This window comes from Penicillium vulpinum, assembly GCF_028829585.1.
Source record: "Penicillium vulpinum strain IBT 29486 chromosome Unknown utg000003l_segment0_segment0, whole genome shotgun sequence".
Classification (NCBI taxonomy): Eukaryota; Fungi; Ascomycota; class Eurotiomycetes; order Eurotiales; family Aspergillaceae; genus Penicillium; species Penicillium vulpinum.
The window spans coordinates 6,468,139-6,493,230 of record NW_026643243.1 but is presented as its reverse complement, the minus strand read 5'-3'; the positions used below and the strand labels follow the sequence as shown (position 1 = coordinate 6,493,230).

At 48.0% G+C, this 25,092-nt stretch overlaps 7 protein-coding genes across 7 annotated transcripts; 1 reads left to right on the top strand and 6 right to left on the bottom strand.

Moving 5' to 3' along the window:
* Positions 1–1,789: 1,789 nt before the first annotated feature.
* N7479_007487 (ATP synthase subunit H) lies at positions 1,790–2,310 on the bottom strand (the record flags this gene model as incomplete). Its single annotated transcript, XM_057255181.1, has 3 exons — positions 1,790–2,052; positions 2,147–2,225; positions 2,284–2,310. 3 exons carry the CDS (start codon positions 2,308–2,310, stop codon positions 1,790–1,792), a joined length of 369 nt encoding a protein of 122 aa, XP_057109043.1.
* Positions 2,311–3,515: 1,205 nt separating this feature from the next.
* On the top strand, positions 3,516–4,577 carry N7479_007486 (transcription factor SUA7; the record flags this gene model as incomplete). Its single annotated transcript, XM_057255180.1, has 1 exon — positions 3,516–4,577. One exon carries the CDS (start codon positions 3,516–3,518, stop codon positions 4,575–4,577), a length of 1,062 nt encoding a protein of 353 aa, XP_057109042.1.
* Positions 4,578–5,430: 853 nt separating this feature from the next.
* N7479_007485 (uncharacterized protein) lies at positions 5,431–5,808 on the bottom strand (the record flags this gene model as incomplete). The annotated part of the gene is made up of 1 exon (XM_057255179.1): positions 5,431–5,808. The coding sequence occupies one exon, from the start codon at positions 5,806–5,808 to the stop codon at positions 5,431–5,433; it is 378 nt and encodes a 125-aa protein (XP_057109041.1).
* A 966-nt stretch (positions 5,809–6,774) lies between these two features.
* On the bottom strand, positions 6,775–8,133 carry N7479_007484 (uncharacterized protein; the record flags this gene model as incomplete). The annotated part of the gene is made up of 1 exon (XM_057255178.1): positions 6,775–8,133. One exon carries the CDS (start codon positions 8,131–8,133, stop codon positions 6,775–6,777), a length of 1,359 nt encoding a protein of 452 aa, XP_057109040.1.
* Positions 8,134–9,045: 912 nt separating this feature from the next.
* Positions 9,046–11,824, bottom strand: N7479_007483 (uncharacterized protein; the record flags this gene model as incomplete). The annotated part of the gene is made up of 4 exons (XM_057255177.1): positions 9,046–10,569; positions 10,633–11,037; positions 11,091–11,485; positions 11,635–11,824. The coding sequence occupies 4 exons, from the start codon at positions 11,822–11,824 to the stop codon at positions 9,046–9,048; spliced, it is 2,514 nt and encodes an 837-aa protein (XP_057109039.1).
* Positions 11,825–13,391: 1,567 nt separating this feature from the next.
* N7479_007482 (mitotic regulator LTE1) lies at positions 13,392–18,497 on the bottom strand (the record flags this gene model as incomplete). The annotated part of the gene is made up of 3 exons (XM_057255176.1): positions 13,392–13,639; positions 13,708–18,050; positions 18,133–18,497. 3 exons carry the CDS (start codon positions 18,495–18,497, stop codon positions 13,392–13,394), a joined length of 4,956 nt encoding a protein of 1,651 aa, XP_057109038.1.
* Positions 18,498–19,788: 1,291 nt separating this feature from the next.
* Positions 19,789–24,747, bottom strand: N7479_007481 (uncharacterized protein; the record flags this gene model as incomplete). The annotated part of the gene is made up of 8 exons (XM_057255175.1): positions 19,789–19,866; positions 20,080–20,139; positions 20,196–20,596; positions 20,662–21,760; positions 21,812–22,323; positions 22,382–22,658; positions 23,731–24,614; positions 24,675–24,747. 8 exons carry the CDS (start codon positions 24,745–24,747, stop codon positions 19,789–19,791), a joined length of 3,384 nt encoding a protein of 1,127 aa, XP_057109037.1.
* Between the last annotated feature and the right edge of the window lie 345 nt (positions 24,748–25,092).

The following is a 25,092-nucleotide window of genomic DNA, read 5'->3' as shown; positions in this document are numbered from 1 at the left end:
GAGATCCCCTATTCTCCCTTTTAATTCCACTTCTTCTTTTTCTTCTCTACCCATCATGATCGCGTAATACTACTTGGATAGTCTCACCATGTCAGCTCGAGTCCATGGTCTCTGCATGCACATGCACCAAGTCTGATTCGTAAACACATTGGGCACTCCAGTCCCAATTGCAAGGTATCTAGAGGCGATAGGGCCAATCGCATCCTCTCCGGACAATAAAAGGGCAGAATTCAGGCCATGACTGTTGTAATTTGTACACAGATCTCTCGTATCTCATTCTTAGCTATGGAATGTTAGAATGTCGGTGATCCGATGGCATCATCAACCCTAATTCTCTATGGTTCTCGCATTCCTTCATAATTTGTATGTTCACCCATGATTCATAGAGTGTGATTCATATATAGACTATAAAGAAGCAACATTACTTTCCACATCCAGATCAGGGTCAACTCAGTTTCTGAATTTATCCATGAAGCGGATGGGGCTATTTCCACTGTAATCTGCCCTGCAGGGCGCTTAAAATCACTTAAAATCCTTAGAGACATAACTAGCCTTATAAATCAACATATTATTCCCAGGTGCCATACCTTAATTTTTTTTCTGGATGTATCGAAGGGTTTCCAGAAACGAGTGCACTGTTGACAAATGAATTACATTGCATAATTCCTCGCCGACCAATGTCTTCATTGCGCCCCCTGCTCGGAAAATTCAGGACCCAAGTTGAACAACAGTGACTTAGGCTGAAGTGAGTATGCAATCGTGGTGCAATAGTATTCGAATCGTCTTTTTTTCCGCTCTCGGATTTTATTTGGTTAAAGTTTGACTTTGGCTTTAGCTATGCCAGCTATCCCGGTTGATCTCTCCAGGGGTGTTGATATCAAATTCTATGGAGAAAACGATTGGTGCATCTGATAGGTGCTCAATCCAGGGAAATGGGGAATCTGATACATCGGATCAATTGCAATACTTTATGAGCTTCTGGTCTGTTCGTCAGTCAATAATTAGTACCAATAGTTTCCATATATGGAAATTCATAAATTCATGCGGAGTACGGAGTATGGAGTACTCCGTACACCATACACCGAATATACTTCCGAGGACTGACCAGGTACGGAGTACTCCGTAATAGATGACCTATTGCATGAGCGTGACAATAAGCTTGCCCAAGTTCCATGCAGAGCTCATTTTGTAAACCAGCAGTGCGATATCATGTTCCAACCGAGCTATTTGTTTGGTCTATCTTGCCTATGCACAACAGGCAAGGGTCCACAACATCGTGGATTAGTCTCAATGTGCCAGTCATTGATTGCCCACAGCTCTTGTCATCATGGCTGACCATAAAGACTCACTCTCCTATGCTGCCTGTGTACTCCATCACGTGGCCAATCATGCAGGTCTAGATATCCTTTTATGTTGTATACCATTGCTCTTGAAATACTACATTCGAATACTACAAACCCCGCTCTTTGCGTTCAACACCAAACCTGAAGATATCACGGATGACCTTAGTCTGGAGTGTGTCTGTTGTACTCACCAAATATAGTCTTTGGTATCAGCCACCCCGCGGAGTCCGTCCAGATTGAAAACATTTACTATTGAGTCCTGCCTTGGACAAAGACAGAAAAGGCGACACCCAAGGAAGAAAGAAGTCTCAAAGTTCAAAAATGTGGTCTAATTTACAAGCTTCAGGACCTCAAGAGGCGGCCACATTAGTTGCGTCACCGGCATTTAAAGCCAGCCTTCCCCCCATATCTCCCCAGACCTTGCTAAATGAAAAAGAAAGGGGAATTTAGTGGGCAGCGGGGGCTTCCTCTTCCTCCTCGAACCAGCTTTCCTCAACAGGGGCGGCCTCGCCAGCGGCGGCCTGGCCCTCAACCTCAACCTCCTGGCTCTCGTAGGCAGACAATTCGCTGGCGAGGTTGGCCTCCTCGGGGGACTGGGGGGGCTTGGGGGCACTGAACTTGTGGACGTGCTCTTCGGCGTCACCGGCCTTGATGGGAGTGGGCTTGTAGGCCTTGAGCTCGCGGAGGTACAGGTCCTGGACGGGGTCGGCTGCGGCGGGTTGTGGGTTAGCGATGATGCGACCGATAGATATAACAGGGACATCTGTGTTATATTGAAGATAGTCCCCAGGTAGGATACGTACCCTGGCGGACGGCGGAGGTCAGGAAAGTGCGGCGAGCGACCGAGACCTGTGCCCGAGAGGCACGGGAGAAGAGGGTGCGCTGCTTTTCGCGTTAGTTGAAGGTCGAAATAGACAGCTGTAGATCAATCAATACTCACCGAGGCCCGGAGAGATTGAGACATCATCTTGATTAAGGGTGTAGATGAGGAATGAGGGGTGGTGCTCAACAGAATAGATCTGATCCGTCTTTCCGTGAAGTTGGAGGTTCAAACGACTTCTGTTCGGAAAGGTTTCTTGGCAGATGACTCAGCCGGGCCATGTTGTTCCCGATTCTTTCCAGGGCTTCAACACTCAACCTGCATTTCAGTATGAGAAAAAGATAGTTGACAGTAGTTCAATTTATAAATGAGAAGTGAGAGTTGGTTAAATTACAACAAGCAAGTATGTGCGGTGTGTTTTTGATAAGAAGAGAGAACACAATTCCCTAAACCGACTAGTATCTACATCATACCCAAGTTCCCGAGACCATCCGTATAGGAAATATCCGAATCTCTTGATATTAGAATTTGCTTTCGCTTCTTGGCAAATTGCGAATCCAAATCTCTGTTTTATCTGGTCTGGTTCATCTGTAGTAGTAAACGAGAACAAAGAATGTTTGTTTGGAATGAAAAAGCTTCATATACTTCTTTGGCCAATCAAAACACGACTATTATATCACGTGATTATTGCTTTGCTTACTAAGCCTAATCTGGACTGCGCCTTTCTCGGATGCCCCCCGGTCGCCCATTGAAGCCTCACCTCACCCCATCGTCTCCCTCCCTCACTCTCCCCCTCCCCCAGTCCCTGGCTTCTTCTTTCTCTTTTCCTCAGCCTGTCCCCATTTTCGTGAGAGACTTCTTGCGGAGACCTTGACTGGTTCAACACGGCTGGACAAGCTGAGGCGAGATTTCTGTTCCACTTTCGATTCAAGAAAGCGCAGACTGGTGAAAGGTTTTCTACGACTGGGGTGACTCCTTCGAATCCCGAGGGCTCTAGCCTGTGAAAGGTAACGAAGACTTTTTTTTGTTCCAGTATATCTTGGCATGACATTGGGTCAAGGACCAGACGACTTTGTGATATGGGAGACAATGAATTTGCTTTGGACTAAGCTAACATGACTGCGCAAAACAGTGGCCTTGAGCGACTCGCTTTTCTAATTTTCAACCTTTTCCCTTGCTGAGGGATCCTCTGCAAGTGGCCCGCTTTCGTTTTTCTCACTACAGCCGCCAAGCTGTATTCGCCACTTCTCCTTCACTATTATAATCGGAAATACAATCTACCCCGTATAGCGCCAAAAGCCGTTGCAAGACGTTGCCACGATCGATACGCAAGTTACTTGAAAACTCAAAATATGGCTACTATGGCTACACCCGCTCTTGCGAAACCCGAGGTTGCGGCTCCTTGGAAGAAAAACCTATCCGCTCATCTCGTTTGCCCCGAATGCAAAGAGGATCCTCCGAACCTGGAATTCCCCGATTCCCACGAGACAGTTTGCGGCTCCTGTGGACTTGTGCTCGCAGACCGTGAGATCGACTTGCACTCTGAATGGCGTACCTTCTCCAACGATGACCAGAATAATGACGATCCTTCCCGTGTCGGAGACGCCTCGAACCCTCTGCTCAACGGTGCTCAACTAGAGACTTCCATCGCAAGTGGAGGCTCTGGCCGTGCCCGCGACCTCTATCGCGCGCAAAACAAGCAGTCGGGCGAAAAAGCGAACAAGGCCCTCCTGGCAGCCTATAAAGAAATTGGTGCTTTGTGCGACGGTTTCAACATCCAGAAGACTGTCGCTGATACTGCCAAGTATCTCTTCAAGATGGTCGACGACGCCAAGGCTTTCAAGGGCAAGTCGCAAGAAGTCATTATTGCCGGATGCATCTTCATCGCATGCCGTCAGTGCAAGGTCCCTCGTACCTTCACTGAAATCTTCGCAGTGACCAAGGTTACCCGAAAGGAAATCGGTCGCATCTACAAGGCTTTGGAGAAGTTTTTCACCACCCAGAACGTCGAGCGCCACAATGCTGCTTTGGAAAATGGCGAAACGCACGACTCTGCCGGCGATTACAACGCGACTACTTCGACCAAGCCAAGCGATCTTTGCAATCGTTTCTGCAACCTTCTCGACCTTCCTTACCAGGTCACCAGTGTTTCTGTCTCCCTTTCGGATCGCGTTACTGCCATGGGCGATTTAGCCGGACGTTCTCCCCTGTCTATTGTTGCAGCTTGCATCTACATGGCCTCGTTCCTTATGGGCCACGGAAAGTCTGCCAAGGAAATATCCCAAGTCGCGCACGTCAGCGATGGAACCATTCGTGGCGCTTACAAGCAATTGTACGCGGAGCGTGAGCGCCTGGTTGACCCTGAATGGATCAAGGGCGGCAAGGGTGATATGGGCAAGTTGCCTGTGAGCTGAACAGTACATTGCAATGCAACATTTGCTTTTTCGGACACATTGATTTTCACCAAAGGGCGACATGGCCACGCTGCCTGTCTGAAGAAAATCTATTGAAAAAAAGAAAAAAACCAAAACCAAAAAACGAAAAACATCAACATTAACATCTCCTTTATCGGGACACATGGCTGTTTTTGCAACGTCATCATATTACCTTACTGCAATGTGCTTAGGATTTTATCTTTGCTGAATATTGGTTTGGGTCAAGCCTGGACTGCTTTGTTTTGTACATCATCATGGATAGCTAGATTGAGCAAGAATCAATCATCTCACTATGCATTTGATGAACATAGATGTAGCCTAATACTCTTCACTAGTAGGTATAGTAAGTCCTGGAAAGATTTATTCTGCTACTAAAAACAACTCGGGTTCTTGAATTCTTCAAGGAATTCACTTCTCCATCAGATGCTATACAATATAAAGGTCATCTGATGATATTGTCCTCTTCCAAGGTTCCTATCTATAAAATTGAGAAGGGGGAAACAGTATCCAAGAAAAGACATCTCAAAAAGAAATCCGAGAAGACTACCAAAAGGACTACCAAAGACTTGACAGGACCGCATAAGCAGCCAACTATTCTTGGTTGGGTACATATAGTTATTTATATGTAGAACGATAAAAAAACCTCCCAGAGAGCATAAAAATACAAAGCCCGTATAAGAAAAAGCCATTCATCCACAGCCCCCCCCCCCCAAAAGCAGGCACCTGGACCTAGAAGCCCAAAAGAAGAATGATGAACCAGCACCATCTCATAACCTAACACATCATGGCAGATATATCACCAGTACAGCAGGATACCAAGCAAGGAACCACGCTAGTTCTTGAAAGCAGGTTCAACCGTGCCCTCGTCATTAGCATAGTTATACGGCTTATCATATCGCTCTTCCATCTCCCGATTGTGCTTCTTCACATCCTCAGGAAGATCCTTTTTCAAGTTTCCCTCTTTGTCTATAAGAGGCGACTTCTCTCCCTCGTGGAGGGTTGGCCTTGCCTTGTTGGAGGGGATGGGGCGGTTGGGCGAGTTTTCCTGGCGGGTTGTGGTCGAGGTTGTAGCTTGCTCAGGGTCATTTGAGGATTTGCTCGCGTAGCCTCGGTAAAACGAGATGTGAGGTTTTTGGATACGTGCTGTGGAGAGAGCTGTAATTGGGGATCGAGCCTGGAATGGGGTCTTCAGGCGCATAAAGGTCGTCATTTTGTAGGTCTGGGGTTTGTGTTTTGTGTTTTGTGTTCAGTTCTTGAATATGGGAGGAGGTTGGGAGGAGATTTGGTGTGGGTTACCAGTGGAATTGACTTCCTATATACTTGCAAGTTAAGAAATCAGGTTTCTAGATTTGGCATCATTTAGCGATGACGTACTTCGATGTCATACCTAGGGATTGAACACGCCAAGAGTTTCAGACAACTTTATATCTATTTTTATATTATAGAAAGATCTGATAGGGGAAATTCTAGGGGCTTTTCTTGCTTCTGAATGCTTTTTGTTATGTTATACAGCCTCCTACTACGGAGTAGGATGAATATATATACCTAAAAAAACTACAAAAGAAGCTTAACTACATGGGGAGAGGACCTCCTCCGATTGGCCACATCCCTTTTAATTATAATTGTTCTCATGAAGCAAACATGTAAATGCCAATTCCGATAACAATAGAGCTAACAGCCTGGCTTGTTTCTGCGGGTATTGGGCCCTTGATTGTGATTCCTTTTGCCAATGCATACGGTCGTCGACCTGTGTCCCTGCTGGGCAATCTTCTTGCCGCAATCACAACTATTACCGGCGGTAAAGTCCTAGTTCAATCCATTGAAGCCTGATATATCAATAGTTTCAGCAGGTGCCAGTGAATACTGGCTTGTAGGATTTAGCGGTCATCAAAAACAAACGAGGGTAACTAATACAGACGGAGCAATCTTCAATATTGAAGTAACAATAACGATATTTGGTATTTTTACTATTGACAAAAGTCCTCCATGGTAAGATCAGAACATTCAACAAGCTCAGACGTCACCTTCAGACGCCATAAACACCTATTTGACCCAATGGACCCAATTCCGCACGCACACATAAAGGACATTGAAAGCAGAGCAACGCTCGATGTCCGAAAGAATAATCGAATAGAGATAAACAAAAAAACAAGGAGAAAACTGAGCGGCACACTGTTCAGTCTCGCTCTAATTTGATGACTGTAACCATGTCTTGCAGGGAATGTGATGCATCGACAGTATCTGATGAGCTCTGGCGATGAGCAGATTGTTTCTGAAGCTCTTCAGCTGAAGTTGCACTGGATCTTCCTACTGTATCCGAGGTTGAGTCCGATGTTTGCTCGGACGAACTACCCTTACAAGTACGGTACTCATGGAAGCTGGATACATCGCGCTGCTGTTGCTTCTGATCAAGCTGCGATTCATCGAATGCGTCTGGTTGATCGGAAACTGTCTCATTTCGGCGAAATCGAGGTGGAGGGAGTTTCTCGTGCGATCTCTGGTCCTTTCGCTTTGCCCTAGGGGAGTTTGTTTGCTCCGGGCGAAAATGAGATAGGCCATTGGAAACACTGATAGGATTGCTCGGCGGCATTTTTGTTTGACCTTGTTGTGCCTGGGATTGTGGCCCTGATTCTTGTGTAGACCTGGGTTGAGCTTCCTGAGGGGCTTGCTGCCGTTTTCTCCGTGTTCCAGAAGCCTTATTGGGAGGACCAGCGTGATTCCGAGGGGACTGGGCCGGGAGCATAGAGCTCATAATAGGAAAGGTGTGATCAAAGGCTGTATCCAACAACTTCATGTCAGCGCACTCTTTGTTCTGGGATTTTAGCATGCGCTTCAGCTCCTCTCGTTGAGAGTCTATCAGTTGCTCTCGATGTTCACTAGATATTTCTTCATCCCACTGCGAGTGGGGTGTTCCCGGCAGAGACTTTGTGGTCATCGGTAGCACTCCACTGGCTTGTGCTCGAGAAGGTTGTTTAAGATCCCGCCGAGGCCGTTGTGGTGTAACTGGGAGCTTTTCAGGCGGCGCAGGGCCCTGATTACTTTGTTGTTGGGGGATCACAGGAGGCGCAGCAGATCTGGAAGCCGTTGCAGACTGTTCCTTTGGTTCAGCAGCCAGTTGAGGATTGAGACTGGTGGTATAAAAGTGGCTGAAGATGGTTGGGATCAAGTTCGGTGAGACACCACCATTCAAAGCATCCGACAACATTGACTGCTCGATGCGCCGCCGTTCCAGTATCAAATTAGCCTCCTGTGTTTTTCCTTCTTGCAGCCTGCGCCGGTCTTCTTCCATTTTGGCCTTCAGCCAAGTAATCATGTGCTCTGTGCCTTCCCATCCAGCTGGTAGCGGAGGTATGGGAGTCGACATTGTTAGTGGAGGTGGTAGGCGATTGAGCCCGGAAGGCGGAGCCAGGTCTCTGGATAAACTCATCGTTGGATTGGAGATTGCCGGAAATTTCTCTACAGAAGGCGAAGGCAGTAGTTGAGGGAGAGAGTGGTCCTTAGTCCGGTTTGTGGAGGGTTTTGAGGTGACGGTCATGTTGACAGTAGACTTTAAATTGCATCAATACAAGGGATGATAGGAAGGCACGCGAGTTGGATTACATGAAGGTGATGAGAACCTTCCAAGATTGGAATACCTACATAAGGGTGCTATGTAGGCAGGTACGTCCGGCGGGAGAGAGACGAAACCGCCCAAATAGGAAACTACATATGTACATATGTACTCTTGGGTCAAGGTCAAGCGGTTACCCTATTGAAATGTCTCAGTATCAGGTTGGGTACATAGATGTACATTTCAGTTGCATATGCAGATCTGAAACACCTGATTAGTAGAAATACCATTGCTATGAGCGATCTGAATAGCCTGAGCTCTCTGAGTTTTGCCTATTCGACATTTCGTACTCTTCCTTCCAGTCAGCAGAACTTTTCGTTTAGAGATCTTGAATGTGTATGAGCTTTTTTACTATACTTCTAGGTTCATATGTACCTATCGTACTCTGTTACGGTTTATTCCAAATCACTTACAGAATCCTAATTCGGCTGGAAATCCCAGACATGTTCGTGCAATAACTTCAACATTCCATCCGCAATCACTGCATTAAACCCCATACTTGGCTGTAAAAATCCATGTTCAGCCCAGGGCTTGAGCTACTGGTCGAACGGAGAGCAATCCATACCGGCTACCAATATCAGTCTACAGTGGCCGGATATAATGCTATGCGGGGAAGAGATTCATTTAAAATATATACTCGGCACATCGGCAGATGCCCACACAGAAGCCACAACTAGCATATTCTCCAAACAAAAACCAAAAAAAACAGGGTGCAAAGGGTATCCTATCGCTTTATTTGCCATCTTTATCTCACCGCCTCAAGCCCGCATAGTTCGCACCATTAAGAATCCAAACTGGAGGATAAGTGAAAAAAAGTAGTGATCATGCTTGTTTTGTTTATACGTCGCCACGATCGAATCGACTCAGGACCTCGGGTGGGACTGTGGGAATGTACTTGCGGGCTCGTTCGCGGTTCGTGCCACCAAAGCCAGCGCCGTAGCTGACCAGCATGTCTGTACTAGTTGGAAGGGAAAAGGGAAGGAAGAGGGTGGGATCGAGGAAGACACTATTGCCGCTACCTGGGCGCTCCTCGTTCTTGGCAGCGACTATGCTTGTAGGTCGGGATGATACAGCAGCGGAGCTTGGGGATAGAGCGTCTGGAGATGTGGGTGCTGCGGAGGGCTGGTCTTTCGGTGGTGTCTTTGGACGGGCATCTGCTGCTGCTCGAAGCCCTGCTCCAACTGCTGCATTTGCCTTCTCGTCTTGAATTTTCTGCTGCTCGCGGAATAGAACTTCAGGGTCATTTTGCATGTCGAGAAGGAACTTCATGGCTTGCTTGGTCAGACCTTTCTCGCCTACTTCCGGGCGGTATGACTTGACTGCATGCAGGAGCTGGGCGGGGGTGAGTTGTTGGAGTTGGAGCAGGGTTGTTACGAGAGATTCATGGTCATCGCCGAGCGAGGAGAAGCATTGCAGCCATTGAAGGAGTTGAATGACCGCAGCCAAATGTCGACGAGCAGCCTCCATTGTAGACTCTCCGGTACTGCTTGTAGATCCATTTTCGTAATGTTCTGGCACACGGTTGTTCGTGCGCGCCCAATCCTCCAACGATGAAACGTTCATTCGGATCTGCATCGCCTTCGTGCGTGCCAAGTAACGTTTCGTGCTCATGATTCGGTTAAAGATCTCGGCACTGAGCCAGTAGAGAAGTTGAGAGAGGATCTGGGTCGTGATAACTGAGTGAACATCGTAGAGATCAAGTACAAAAAGGGTCGATGATAGTAAAGACGTAATGTTTCGAGGCGAGATTTGTGCTCGTCGCCGCGGTGATGGAGGCCGGAATCGCTTCTCATCAGGCTCGGGGGTTTTGCTCTTATTTTTGCGGAACAGGTTCCACTCGTTTTGAAAAGCGATATCTTCCAGTCCAGGGATGGTTTCATGGTCCAGCATTGCCGCATCCAGGACTTTGTTCATTCGACGCTCGGCGTCACGAATAATGAGAACGAATATCTCGTTGATCAGCTCTGCTAGATGGAGCTGGAACTCGACGGTAGATTCCACTAAGCCGCCATCCTTCTTCAGGTAATGGAGCAGAAGCGTGGCATTTGACAGCCAAAAGGCTTGCATTGTCATATCCCATTGATAACGTTCTACAACGTCATTGATCTTCTCCATTGCAGACGAGAGCAGAGTTGTGAGCAGCTCAGGGCTGGCATGATAGTGCGCATAACGGGCACTGAGGAACAGAAGATTTGCAGGCACCGGCTTTTGGGAAGGAGACCGCTGGGGAGTCATGTTGGTGATGATCATGTCCAAAATGCGCTCTAGCTCATGTTCCTGGAAGACAAACATCTGATCATTCAGACACTTGTCCCAGACAAATTCCTGCTGATCTTCCTCGAGCTCATCATCATCGGACGGCTATAGGATGAAAGAACTCAGATTAGTTTAGGTTGAAACCTTATTTTCACGACATAAACTGACCTCGAATTTCTCGTCGAGCCCTAGACTGGACAAATCGACCTCCAGGTTGATTGCGCTCTCCTCCATCATCATTCGCCGCTTCATCTCGTTCTCTGCTAGCTCTTCTTCGAAACGACCATGCGCCAATCCAGCATCATAGAAGTCATCATCGATGTTACCAGAGCCAAAGTTGTAACCATTTTCATGCAAATATTCAGAAATTTCACTACCGGGTTGGGCGAAATCAAAAGCCCTGCCACCGGATGATGACTTGATATCCGGTGATGCCCCGTTATCGAGAAGAATCTTCGCTATCGTCTTGTGTCTGTTGGTCATGGCCCACATCAAAGCGCTCCACTGGTTACGATCCTGCCTGTCGACAATGGCACCGGCCTCAATGAGCGCAGCAACGACTTCTTGATGACCCTGTTATAACCCGTCAGTCTCGCACCAATAGTTTGCGTATAGGAGCAACCCACAAAACAACTAGCGTAGATCAAGGGTACAGTCCCCTCCTCATCGGGCTTATTGACATCGACGTAAGTCCTCGCCTGGCCCTGTACTAGTTTCCGCACGCGATCCACATCGCCGTTACTGGCAGCCATGTTCAAGCTCTTCTGGAGTATATCGCGCTTCTCATCATCGGTTAATTTCTCGTCGGCGGCAATTGTCTCTTCGTCCGCAGTAAGCGAATCCACCTCCCGATGGGCAGCTTGGGCAGCAAGCATTTCCATCAGCCGGGCGTCGCTATCTTCGATGTCGCGCCCATAGTGAGCCCGCAGTTCGTGCTCATTGTCGTGCGAGTGATCGTCGAGCGCTAGGCTGAAGGATAAGGGTTTTGCAGCGACTGGCGCGGTCAGGTATTGTGATTGACCTATGGTAGATTCAACGATTAGACCCTAATGCTTGAAACCCCAAAACATCCGGTAATGTTTTCCAACATGTAACTGTTCACGGGAATATAGTTTGATCTCCCGCGTCGGGGAAACGGGGAAATAGTTCCGCGGGCATGAGAGCACTCACCTTGCCAAGCATCGTACATCTCAGTCTCCGGCTGAAAGACCGGGACGGAGCGACGATCATCCAGTGATTTAGGCAAGTCATCTGGGAGTTCCTGTTTAGCTTCGTGGAAAGACACGGGGCTGCGGTCGCTGTAGTCATTGGAGTCGATGGAGTCCTCTGAAGCCCCGCGCCGCGGTTCGGTCATGTCCATCGTGGCGGGCTGGCTGTCCGGTGGAGTTATGGCGGGACATCAAAGAGTTTTTAATTTGGAGGGAGATCGAAGAACCCTCTCTGGGGGTATGTACTCTAAGGAGCGCACCCTCCACACTTGGAAATTGGTTGTTGGAAGGAGGTGGTGGTGATGGGGTGGATTTGGTGTTCCGTTCCTGGACCAGCTCCCGCAACACGGCCCCGTCGGGATATGACGCAGTTTTGTAATTGCTTCGTGGTATTGAAGGTTGGGGTGATATTGGGGGATATGAAACCAGTATAAAAGCCAGATAACTTAGTGTGTTGTTTTCGTTTTTTTTATCTGGTTGTGGTTTTATTTCTTCTACTAACACATACATATGGAATGCACAGAGTATACATACGTAAGTGAGACTAGTTAGAAAACCTCCACTCAATGCAAAAATGTTACGTTTCGAATCCTACTTCCCCTATATAGAATATTATATGATAGTAGAGGGTATTACTGATGTTCTATCTTGAACGATGGGGTAATTTAAGGGCAAGGGCCTAATAAACAGGACATGAATCTCGGGGACTAGGTAAGTTTCATAGTACGAAAAGAAGGCACAGATTTGGAAGGTTTAATAACAAATGATGAACACAAGATTCATCTGCAAACACTTCAAATATATTAATATCCATAAAGAGGCATATGATATATCAAACACACGCTTTGATGCAAAAATGAACACCCAAATCCTCACGAAGTATAGGCCTGTGATCATGAGAGAACAAACAACAAAATAGATATAAAAAAAATGATAGTGGTTCTAAAGAGCGAGCCACGAGCCACTAGACGACTCTGACAGGTTGGGAATGATAGCGCCCTGACCCGTAAACGCACTGTTGCTATTCCCGAGATGTTTGTACGCCAACAAGGTGAGATGCCCCAGCTGGGATGATCAAGGTATATATGATAAGCGATATCACTCTGGGCTGGCAAGCATAAAAAAACTATGGCGACGCTAGAGAGCGAACCGCGAACCGCGTAAGACTCTAACAGATTGGGAATGGCCGTGGCTTCCCCCACCATGAAGTTATCACCGCCATTCCCAGTATGTTCACACGCTGACAAGATGAGATCCTCGATGCTCCGGTCGGGGTGATCAAGGTGTGCATGATGGGTGGTATCACTCTGGACTGGCAGATAAAAAGAAGATCAATGGGGATGCTAGGTAGAGAGAAAATGGCAGCGGCGCCTGGGCATTCTCGGAATGCTGAACACCGTAAGATTCAATGCGAGCATGGCTGGAATGGGAAGGTATGGACAAGGATTGCTGTCATTGTGGACTGGCAGATCCAAGCCATATTAAACAGACGTCTCCATTGAAAGTAACAGCCCGGTTCGGCATGAACAAGACACAAAAGAAAGTCCAAAAAGAAAGGTATTAACCAGATGCAAGTATCGGTACAAAATGGCAGAGGGACAAAAGTAGCCTCTAGAAAGGGGGTATAAAGTATCCAATCACGGATATCAAGATTGTAGTACAAAAATGGATATAGATATGCAACCAAAAGGACCAAGGAAAGAGAGGGGAAACGAGAGATTATTCGAGTGCTTTGCTGCGCGATTGGATTTCGTCTTCGGGAAGAGAAGCAATCCACAGGCACCGTTCGATGATGCCCTGCACAGGCTCAAACTTGTATTTTGTACTAGCGTCAATGAGACGGAGAAGGCTCTTGACGATTCGTGCTGCGGTGCGGTAGCGCTCGAAGTTGACAAGTAGACCGCCATTAGTGCTGTTAACTTGCGCAGGCTTCTGCGCATTATAAGTGAGGTCATGGACGTATAGGCCTGAAAAGAAGAAAAAGAAATCAGCACACAAGATCTAGCTAATTCGAGCAAAGGATTTCGAAACTCACCGATGAAGGGAATACAGCCTTCTTGCAAGTTGGCTGTCTCCATCTCGACGCGTAAATCATTGAAGTTGCGCACCGGCTGGATCAAGCACTCCATATCCTTGAACAGCCGCTTGTCCTCAATCGAAATTAATTGCCACGTACTCTGTAGCCGGGAGCAATCAGATGAAGACAAAGCAATGGCGATCTGGAGCATCGTGGCGTAATTGCAGATGCGACGTGCATGTGCAGCTGTATGGATGTACTTGATAATTGTACGGGCCCGCTCGTTGATGTCACGAGTCAAGACAATCTCAGACTGGATCCATTTGACCATGAGATTGAAGCGACCAACGACCAAATCAATACCCTTGCGTTCCTCATATGTCAAGAACTGGACCCAGTTCGTGATTAATGGGCATGCACTGCTCCATTTCATCTCGACCAGATCTCGCCAGTCGACTTCGCTCAGGGCGGCCATTTCAATTAATGTCAGTTGGTGTGCGAGGACCTGGGATTCACATGCTAGGATGAACGGGACGTGGTCGGGTAAAAGATTGATGATGGGGTTCTGGTCGGGACGATTGTTTTCTGAATTGAACAACACGTCACTCGAAACCTGCTGTATGTTTAGAGGACGCGAAGCAGAAATGCCAACTTCTTTGCGTTGCGGGGATGTATCGGGCGTGAGGGGTTGGGCCTGGAATAAGACTGTATTCAATGGCGAAGGATAGGAAGTAAAAGATCCCGGATTTTGGATGGTCATCGGCGGGGAGGGTGGTTGCGCTAGAGGATGAGACGGGATCTCAACAGTTGATGAACCGAGGCTACGGGTATCTGTCGAAACCCTTGCACCCATAGCTTCATGCCGATCAATTAGGTCGATCGATATCTCAGAAGACAGAGCTGAGAAGCGCTTCGGGGTAACCTGACCAGCGTCATGAGTAGTCGAGGCCGGGATGGTTGCGCCACGAGGAATGCGACGCATACTGTCGGTTTCGTGCACAATTTGAATCGAAGGATGTGACGAGGCAAGCTCAGAAGTGTCATGGCTTGGTACAAGGGTGAGCGGGGCGCCGTGCGCGTCATATTGGAGTGGCTGGCTTTTAGGCTGCCGCTTCATGGACTCGTCGGTCAGTCCTCTCTCAAGAAGCGGAATAGAGTTATAAGACTCCTCAGACTCGGTAACAGAATCAGAATAAGGCCTAGGTGGCGCCAATCGACCCCCAACCGTGGAATACGCGGAGTTGTCCGTCTGTCGCCTGCGGGAGAGAACATCCCACCCAGGCCTTGCTGATTCGAGACCATGCGGAACCCAAGGCTGCTCTGCGTGAGAGTGAGATCCCTCCGCTTGTGCAGACGAAGAATCTCGATTGGCGCTGAGTGGTCCATCCCACTTTCCCTCCAGCTTCAACAGCGTGGACTCAATACCACCGTCGTCGTCATCAGGAATCTGTGCGAACTTTGCAATGACCGACTCAAAGGAACGCCTAATTTGCTGGGAAGTGCGCGACTGAATAAGTGAATACCGGGGATTCGGAGGGATCAACGTCGAAGGAGGTCTCAAGACATCGCCATCAGAGGTCGTTTCGTCCACAATCGAGTCATCCCAAGACGCAAACGAGTCACGATAGGAAGGAGGCTCGGTCTCATCTCCACTCTGCATTTGACGCAGGTTTCCACCTCGGCGCCGGCGAAGAACCGGCCCGGACTGTTTGTTGCTCTGATCTTGTGTCCCATTAGAGTCGATGGTGGATTGAGCCGTCTCGCTGCTCATCGAAAACCGCTGCCTCGAGATCCCGCTTTGGAAGGACGCGTACTTTCTGAGTCGAAGAGATAGAGAATTTGTCTTATTTTTCATAGGCATTGATCCACGTTCGACCGAGGACGATCTCTGTGGCGTGAGAGGGCGAAGGGGATAGAATATGTTTGACTGCGCAGGTGATTCCGGTTCGTTGGCATTGTAGCAGACTGGCCGAAGATATTCTCCTTCCACGAGTATCGATTGCGTTGAGGCATCATCAGGCATTTCATGAGTGCCATCATCAGCAGCAATTGGCATTGGTTCCTGTGCAGCCCCTGACATAAAGGGCATTTCGAAACCGGTATCATCGACAATGATGATTGATTCACTGCCCATGGTGATACCACTCCTTAGTTTGGGGTCGGAATAGGGAGTTTGCGTCGGTAAAAGATTAGAGGTTCTGGATGTAGGCTCCTGTGTGGTCGCTTGGTGAAAGTGAGACGCAGCTGGCGGCTGAATTTGGTCTTTCGTTCCTTCCTGATTCATGATCAAGCGGTATTGTTTGAGGACCTCATCACACAGTACATCAATCCGACCTGGATATCTGGGACCGGCTGCCATCTTCCTCTCCCTGTAGAACTCAGAGCCGAAGGCCAGTCCAGTTGGCATTGCGGATGTCTTCCCGCGGGAAGGCAATGAAATGGCCTCATGGGAAGTCGCAATTCGGGCAGAGACACTCTGTCCACCGTTCCTCGTGTGCAATGCTCGTTTGATTGAGCCAATTATTGTTCTCATACCCGAGTTAGGTGACGACTTGGGCACATCGGGCGTACTTCGACGATCCGGATTTGGATTCTTCAACGGCGGAGGAAGTGGCGGCGATTCCGGTGCCATCATTGTCATGTAGGACTCTGCAGGAGGATACATCTCTCCACGTATTAAACTGACCGGATCGAATATTTCCTGTGGTACGAATCCCGTTTCGGGCTCCATCGCAAACATCGGCAGTCGATCGTCTCGCACCGAGTCCGAAAAACTTCCACTTCTTTTATGGCTATGACTGTGGTATGGGTGCCGCGAGACCATGGGAGATACGGGTGACTTGGGTGGTTCATGCGTCCTGGACGAGGACTTGGACTTTGTGAGGCCCAATACCACAGGGCGAGGTGCCTTGCCTTTAGAGGCAGACATGGACAAGCGCCTGGGGGATTTAGGTGGTAATGAACACGAGAGCGCCATCAAGCTTTGTTCGCTTTTGGCAGAGAATGGAATACTCTGTGTAGTTGCTGCAGAGTCATTTCGATCATGCTGTACGGGGAAAGGGAGACTTTCACGAAAGGTGGTGTCTGCACGGGGCATCATGCCATAACTAGGGACGGGTTGGTGCAGTTCTTCAGCTTTAGGTAACTCAATATGAACATCTCCAGGTACAATTGAGATTTCTGGGTCGTTATAGGCGCGAGACAAGTCGGGAGAAGACCAATAAACTGAACACTTGCCATTCCAGCAACGTTTCAAGTCAATGAGAATCTTTCGATCACTCGTGCCGCCATTTTGTCGAGACCTGACCTCTGAATATAGTTTATTGATGGTCTCGCAGAAGTGGGTTCGAAGCTCGTAATTCGTAACAAAGTCATCAGCGAAGTAATTGAGAATCCAATGTCGCAAAGCCGCAAATGTGCGGATCCTGATGATGCGTCCATCATCTTGTAGCCGGTTGATTGCCCACTTTAATCGTGCAAGAAGAAGAGCCAAAAGGTGTGTTGTGGATAAGTATGAACGGAAGGTAAGGAAGAAGTCCGATACTAGCTCATAGTCCATGAATGACTCGCAGGAAATTTGCGCAACGATGCGGGCAGGCGTAGCAGCACTGATGTCCTTTGTCCCAGCAATATATCGGACAACAGACCCATCATCCATATCATAAACCAGCGTTTCGTAAATTGATGGCTCAACTGGCTCTTTCAATTCATAGACCATGGAATTCCTCGGAACTGGTGAAGCTCTGTTCATATCCATAGCCGCCGCGGTGCCCGAAAACATTGAAATTGCAAAAGATGGCCGATGCCGCGAGAAAGAGTCTCGAGGGTATGGACTATGGAGTCCCGGCAGAGTATCTGTCATGCCTCCAAGTAGTGTTGAATTCCGAAAGTTGTCCGATATCGAGGCCCGCGTGTAGACTGAGCTCTGGATCATTGCACTGCCTTCCGCGTTGAATCGCGGCGACCCGAGCCGAAAACGCGGAATAGGAACCTCCAAGGCTGGTGTCGAATTCTCACGTGCAGACTTGGGCCGGTCTTCAGATCTATCGATCACGATCCGCAACTCCCCACGCTTCCCAGCACCGGCTATCGACTGCTGCTCCGATATTGTCGAAAACGAGATCGGTCTCGTGCGGTGCTGGCTCGAGAGTTCGGGAGGAGGAGGCACGGAGACGGACTCGGGATCCTCGGGCTGTTCGCGCGGGCGTAATTCAGAGAGCTGCGAGCTCGACCACCTAGACGGATCTAGATCCTCGCGGGTATTTGCATGAGGCTGCGGCTGAAGAAGACCAGGGTTCGTAGTATCGACAGGAGAGAAGGACGTAGGCTGTGGGCTTTTCTGGGACGAATTGGCAATCGGCCTATATTATTGAAATAGTCTTACTATCAGCAGGCTGCGCATTATGTGACACAGCACAAGTAATAATGGATCAATTGGTATACCTGAGAAATATTTTCCCATTTTGGCCGACACTTTTTACGGCGAAATGGCCGACCTTCCTCCCGGATGGACGCGCCTCTAGCGGGCCACGATGTGTTTGGGACCGTTGTAGACTGTTCTGTCGTAGGAGCTCATAGCTAGCCTTGGAGTTTATCCCGGTTGCTGTTCTCTCGCGTGCTGCCTTCAATTCTAGGTTCCGCTTGAGATTACCACCCTGGGCTACGGTATTGGCACGACGAAGATTCGCGATTGGATGCCCTCCACTAGACATTCGGTTTGAGGCTGAGAGCTCATTGATTTGGACTTGCGGGCCCAAAAAGGCATCCTTGAACTCCGATGGATCGATAGGTGGAGGAAATGGCTCCATGACGCGCAGAATACTCCCGTCGCGACGGGGCCAGAGTTTGTACCACTGGAAGATGTCAGAGCAAAATCATACAAAATCATACAAAATAATACATGACCTATGAGGTCAGAAGGGTTTAAACAAAAAAAAAAGAAAGGAAGAAATCGGACAGCTCTTGTTTTGTGGAGATAGCCCGACGCGGCGGGAAGAACGGAGGGAACACTAACACGAACACACTAACACTGGGCTGTACTGGGAACGCTGGGTCTTCCCTTTTCCGATAGGAATGCCCCCTTTTCTTTTTAATTCGATTTACTTCCTTACCTACTCCGTAGTTAACTACGGAATATATATTAATAATCTACTCACACGTCCTGTAATACGGAGTAGCCACTCATCACTTCAAACATTCTCTCTCGAGAGGATGATGATAGGTCACTATGTTCCGGAAGGCTAGTGAACAGCCAGAACCCTGTTTCGGGGCCGAACTTGTCTACAAGAAGTACGGAGTCCAAAAACAAAAGTACTCAGTTAAAAACAGGGGATGCTGGTTGGCTCAATCCTCAGCCGTTATTTCCATCTCCACTTTGCGCCAAAATGGGAACATTCCAAGGGGAGTTGGCGGAGTTACCGTCTTGACATATCGGGTCTATCAACTTATATGTTTTAATTTTAAACTACGTTTATACGAGAGGTACCTACTCCGGGAGTATTCCGTATAATATTTTGACTCAAAAATGTGTGTCGATGTTTCTCAAATGCACAGGATTATATTAACTGTGTGACATCTCTCATTACAACGTTAGAAGACCGGGAAACGGACATTATCGCGCAATAACGCCCTAGTTTAGATTATTGGCTATCCTACTTCTATGTACTTTATACGCCATATACTAGCGCAAATACTAGATTCTCACATGACCCAAAAGATCTGAGGTCCCCACGATCGTCTGATTGCCGCAAATTTAGAGAGTCGAAATTTATTGGGGGCTTTTTTTGGTGGGCTTTTCTTGATTAAGTTCATATTTTATTATCTCACTAGCCCATAAATGAGCCGCCTACTGTGGAGTATTCAATGTCGGCCTCTAAGCATATGTTATACATATCCGGCAATTTGGACTTCAATTACACCTGGCCATCATTTGCCGTAAATGAGACCTCACATGTCAAACCTCAATCAAACTGGTAAGGGGGGCAAGAAAAAAAAAAATCACCTGACTCTGAAGAGGTGAGGAGCTCGGAACTTGCTGATCTACCTAGGTAGGCGACTACGTACATACTTAGGTAGATCCATTCTCTTCCTCTTCCTCAGTCATTTTGGGATCTGGCCGTCGATGCTGAATTCGGTCATGCCCCGAGGCTTGCTCCCGCTTGTGTTGAGCAGCGATCGCTGTGGAGATTAGCAGCTGTAGGGTTTCAGCATCTTGCCCGAGCAGAATATCCCCCACTCAGCATCGTTAGAATCCATTTGTAGGGTCGGTGATGGATTAGATATCCCAGTGCTACACACTTATGATCAAGTCAGAATACTCAAATTACTCAGAACTCCTGAAAGCAAATGCCATTGATAGTAAATTACTCAAAACTACCAGAGCTTGCAAACTGGCTTCTTATCTGGGCAACTAAAGGCATTCTTGAATTCCCTGGAGTTGGCCATAGTTTCCTGTAACAACAGTCAGTGATGGCACACAAGTAAAAGAGTTCATTGATAAGACTCACGATAATCCGTGCTGATTTGGGCGCATGGGGATCGTTATAGATCGCTTGCTCAGCCGCCTCCTTGGTAGTCTTCCCACACCACCAGTTACCATAAGATATAAAGAACAGCTGCTCCTTGGTGAATGCATCCAATCCCGGGAGATGGGGGTCAGGCTTTGCCTCATCATGCTTCTTCCATGCGTGGTATGATGCTGTCAAACCTCCAGCGTCGGCAATGTTCTCACCCAATGTCAGCCGTCCGTTCACGTTGAGGACCTTGTCCTCGGGGCCAATGACAGTAAACTTGGAATACTGGTCGACAAAGCATTGAGCACGCTCTTCAAATGCTTCAACGGTTTTATCATCCCACCAGTTAGTGTAGTTCCCACTCTCGTCGTAGTGACGACCGGTAGAATCGAAAGCTGTATCACATTAGTCAGTCAGAAAACGGCAATAGTTGTTACAGGTTGCAGAGAATTGAACATACCATGTGAAAGTTCGTGGCCACTGACGGCACCAAATGCACCATATGCTAGATACAATGGAGCCGAAGGTCCATAGAACGCCGGCGGTTGCATAATACCGGCTGGGAAGACAATCTCATTCCCTGGCGGGTTGTAATAAGCGTTAACAGTCGGTGAACTCATGTCCCATTCGTCACGGTTGGTGGGCTTTCCGAGCTTAGACCATTCATTATGAAGTTGGAACCTCGCCATAGCCACCTCGTTCTCGAAGAAAGTGTCCTTGGACAATTCCAAATCCCGATAGAATTTATTCACATCATCGGGGTCCAAAACATTGGGACTCTTTGTGGGAAATCCGATCTTCTGGATAATGTTTCCTACCTTCTCAATGCCCAATTTTCGGACATCCGGGGACATCCAGCTAGTCTGGTCCAAGGTGAAGATAAATCGCTCCTTGATATCGGAAACTATCTGATCGCCAAGTTTCTTTGAGTCCTCAGAGAACGCATCGAGCACATAGAAACGGCTGAGGCTCCATTCAAGCCCTTCATCCAGATGTCCGAGGCATTTACGCCATCGCTCCTCCTTGGCCTGAGGCTCTTTGCCGGCGAGTTCATTCCGGAATCGCCGAAGGGGTTCGACGGAGGAATCCTCAATAACATCCGCAAACGCTTGGATGAGCTTCCACTGCAAGAAGAGTAGAACAGTCTCCCTGGGTGTATCTTTCAAGAGAACAGACAATGCCTTCATATAGGAAGGTGAGCCAATAATTAGGCGATCAACCTTGTAGTCATGGGGTGCCAAAGATGAAATAATATCAGCAAAAGAGATCTCAGGTAGCAATGCCTCCGTTTCCTTGACGCTAAGGGGATTGTAGTATTTGGTAACATCTTCCTGGGTTTGGGTGTCCGGAGTCACATCTGCGAGCTTCTTTTCAAAGGCTACAACATCCTCGGCAATTTTGTCAAATCCGTCTCCAGAAAGTCCCCGAACAACTTGCTTCAAAACAGTCGTATAATCAGCCACGGTCTTTGTGTTATTATAGTACTCTCTAGCAGGAAGTCCGATTTCCCGAGGCGGCGAGATCATGATCACAACATTATCGGGGTCTCGGTCGTCGGGCTAAGAGAATTTATCAGTGGCGCTCATAAAGTGTAGACCACATAGGCTTACAGTAACACCGGAAGAAGCCAGAGCTTCAACACCAGCGTTTGCCAGATACAACAGAGCACTGGTGAGTTGGTCCTGCGCTCCTTTCACAAGACCTGCTTTTGCAGGATAGATGGTTCTCAGTTCATCCAGAATGCTAATCAAAGGCTCACTGCCTCGTTTGTTGACTGTAGCCTCATCCAAGCAAGCATCGTATGCAGCCTTGAGTTTCTTGAAATTGTCAGCATCAGATGACTGCGGCGGTTCTGTGCGCTCCAGGATATGACGAAGTTTAGTCTGGGCATTCTCTTCCATGATTGTGCCCGCAAATATCGATCCCTGATCGGGCCGCATGTCATGGTGCTCCCTCCATCCACCGCAGACATATTGATCGAAATCAGTGCAGGGATCTATATCCTCATATTTAGGATCTAGGTTGTAGAGGATTTCGGATGCAGCATGAATGCATTCTTGTGACTGGCAAAGCGGGGGAGCCTCGAGGTGTGGGGATGGGTTCTTCTCAGTAGACGGAGAGCCTAATCATGAGAAAGGTCATGTCAGCGGCGCATTCTAATAGGGAGAAGGGACTCATACCATGCGGGAAACCTAGATGGTAGGTAATAAGACCAGTGATCACAAAGAAGCAGAGCCCTTTTCTTAGGGTTCTCGCCCAACAGGGGCGATTTCTTTGTTGCTTATTGCGACAGGTGTGGATAGAAACAAAGCCATTGTCATCAGAATTGTAGACTTCTTTTATGTCCAAAAGCGTATGCTTCTCGGACTGCATATTGTGCAACGAGTAGTTCACGTTTCCTATGGTCACTGGGGAGCTATTAGCACATCCCCCATAGCTGTAGAACACAACGCGCTCCTGAAGACATACCTGAATGATGGCGGAGCCGTTCTTGGAAATACTACAGTGTTTTAAGAAGATGATACTTATCCGAGAATCATGGACTGAACGAATCTCGGTGGGTATTATTCCTTAGGCAACGAGGAGAAGCTGGGGAATGGCGTCACACTCGGGGTCAGGTAACTCTTGGCGGCCCTAGCTGGGCTGCCCAGGCTACAGGGGGAGCTTCCAAGGTTACGTTACCCAGGTGTGGAGCCCTCCAGGGCTGGAGCCCACCGGTGCTGACTCAGCGCGTTGCATTTACCTACCTAGGTAGGTACCCAAGGTCCCGAGGTCACCTGGGCAGGCCCAGGAACTATTAGCAACCTGCATTTCAGCTGAGCTATGATATTCAGCCTAGAACCTTTTATCCTCTCCAATACGTGAGGTCACACGCCAAGTGACTAGTTCATGGGAAATAAACCCCAGAAACGGGCTATCAGTCAGCGCCAATGAATTTCTCGCGATAGAGTCAAACAACAGACTACACTCTGTATAAAAATTACATTTTGCCAGAAACCAAAGATATATATTTATCTATGCTTTCACTCAGGAGAGAGGTGTTTTGAGAGGCATTTGCCCTGGCAATCCCGCCTCAAATCATGATCCCTTTGAGATGGCAAACTTCTTGAAAGAGTTCGAAGGCTACCAGGCTGTCACTTTACAGCACCAAGACAAAAGGACAATCATCTGAGTGTCCTCAACAGACTGGACAGGTGGATCAGGCGATGTGCTTAGGGGCTCAATATTACACCGAGATCAAAAAGTGGCAAGGGGTGAGCATGCAGCGGAAATAGAACATTTTCGACCACTAGAAATAATCACAACAATGTAGATCACAGTCTAGCCAAAGGTCCATATGCATTAACAATTGCTAGGTTTGCCGAGCTGATCTCAGAGATGGATCTACAGCCTGTGAGCTGCATGCATCGCTTGAAGTCATCGAACAGGATCTTGAGCATTAGCTCGACCCCCTGTTGACCGTCATACTACGAACGGAGTCAGTACACCCGCCTCTATCACGATTTTTACTGTAACAAGCAGCACTTACCGCGAGTCCCCAAAGCGCAGGACGACCAACCCAGCAGCATTCAGCACCAAGAGCCAAGGCCTTGAAAATGTCCACCCCAGATCGAATTCCACCATCAATATGAATCTTGATCCGCCCCCGCGCAGTCTTAGCACAGGCAGGAAGCGCATCAATTGTGGCTGGTGTCTCATCCAGCTGTCGACCACCATGGTTGCTAATTATGATACCATCGCAACCATATTCGATAGCAGTCTCGACATCTTCCGGGGTGAGAATGCCTTTAATCCAAATCTCCATCTTTGTGACGCTGCGCAACCACGGTATCTCCGTGGCCCAGGAATGGGAAACTGAGTTTGTCGAGCTAAAGCCATCATCATGAGATTGTTGCTGAATCTCGGTAGATGTTTTCTCATACATCGGGTACCCCAGGCCAACTGGAGGCATGAATCCATTGCGCCATTCATTCCAACGCACCCCAAGTACCGGACTATCTGCTGTCAGAAATATTGCCTTGCAACCCGCAGCCTCTGCCCGACGGACAATCCGTTCTTGTTTAGCTTTGTCGTTCATCGCGTAGAGCTGCATCACATGATGAATTGGTCCCACTTCTTTTCCAGCGACGGTGATTTCTTCAACCGAGTGATTGGCATAGGAAGAGACGCCCATATTTATACCCATTTTGGCACAGGCTCGGCTTGTTGCCAACTCACCTTCTGGGTGGGCCATAACCTGCAATCCGGTGGGTGAGACACAGAGCGGAAATAGGATATTTCGGTCAAAGAGGGAAATTCCAGTGTCGACGCATGAGACATCTCTTAGAACCCTTGGTAAGAGACGGTATTTTCTATACGCAGCATAATTGTCGTGAAGCGTGACTTGATTTGTTGCACCGGAGTTGAAGAAGTCTATTTCTCCCCGTTAAGAGATAAATATTCGTGGCCACATGAGGGAGATTCAATTCATACCTCTCGCGGAGATGGATAGTGAGTTGGAAGCAACCTCCTCAAGGTCAGCTATTGATAATATTTTATTTGCCATTACAAATAAAATAAAACAAGCAATAATGGGAGATGTGCACGATGTACTGAAGGACACAACATCTTGATACCTGACGTGAGGGGTAAATGTGGGGAGATTATTCCATCTGTAGCTTTACCGCTTGTTCCATCCTCTAGATATGAACAGCTCATTGATTATATTAGCCTGATAGTCATATCAATGTACGAAAGGCGTCCAAAACATGCGTTTCCAGCTGTATGAAGTGCCCCACGCAATGACAGATCTGTTCGACGTGAACCTCGAAAGCCTTGCGACTTTGTTCGACCACTATCGAGTACATGTAGAATATTGAAAAAAAAACCTGACATTACAGAATCTTGTCAA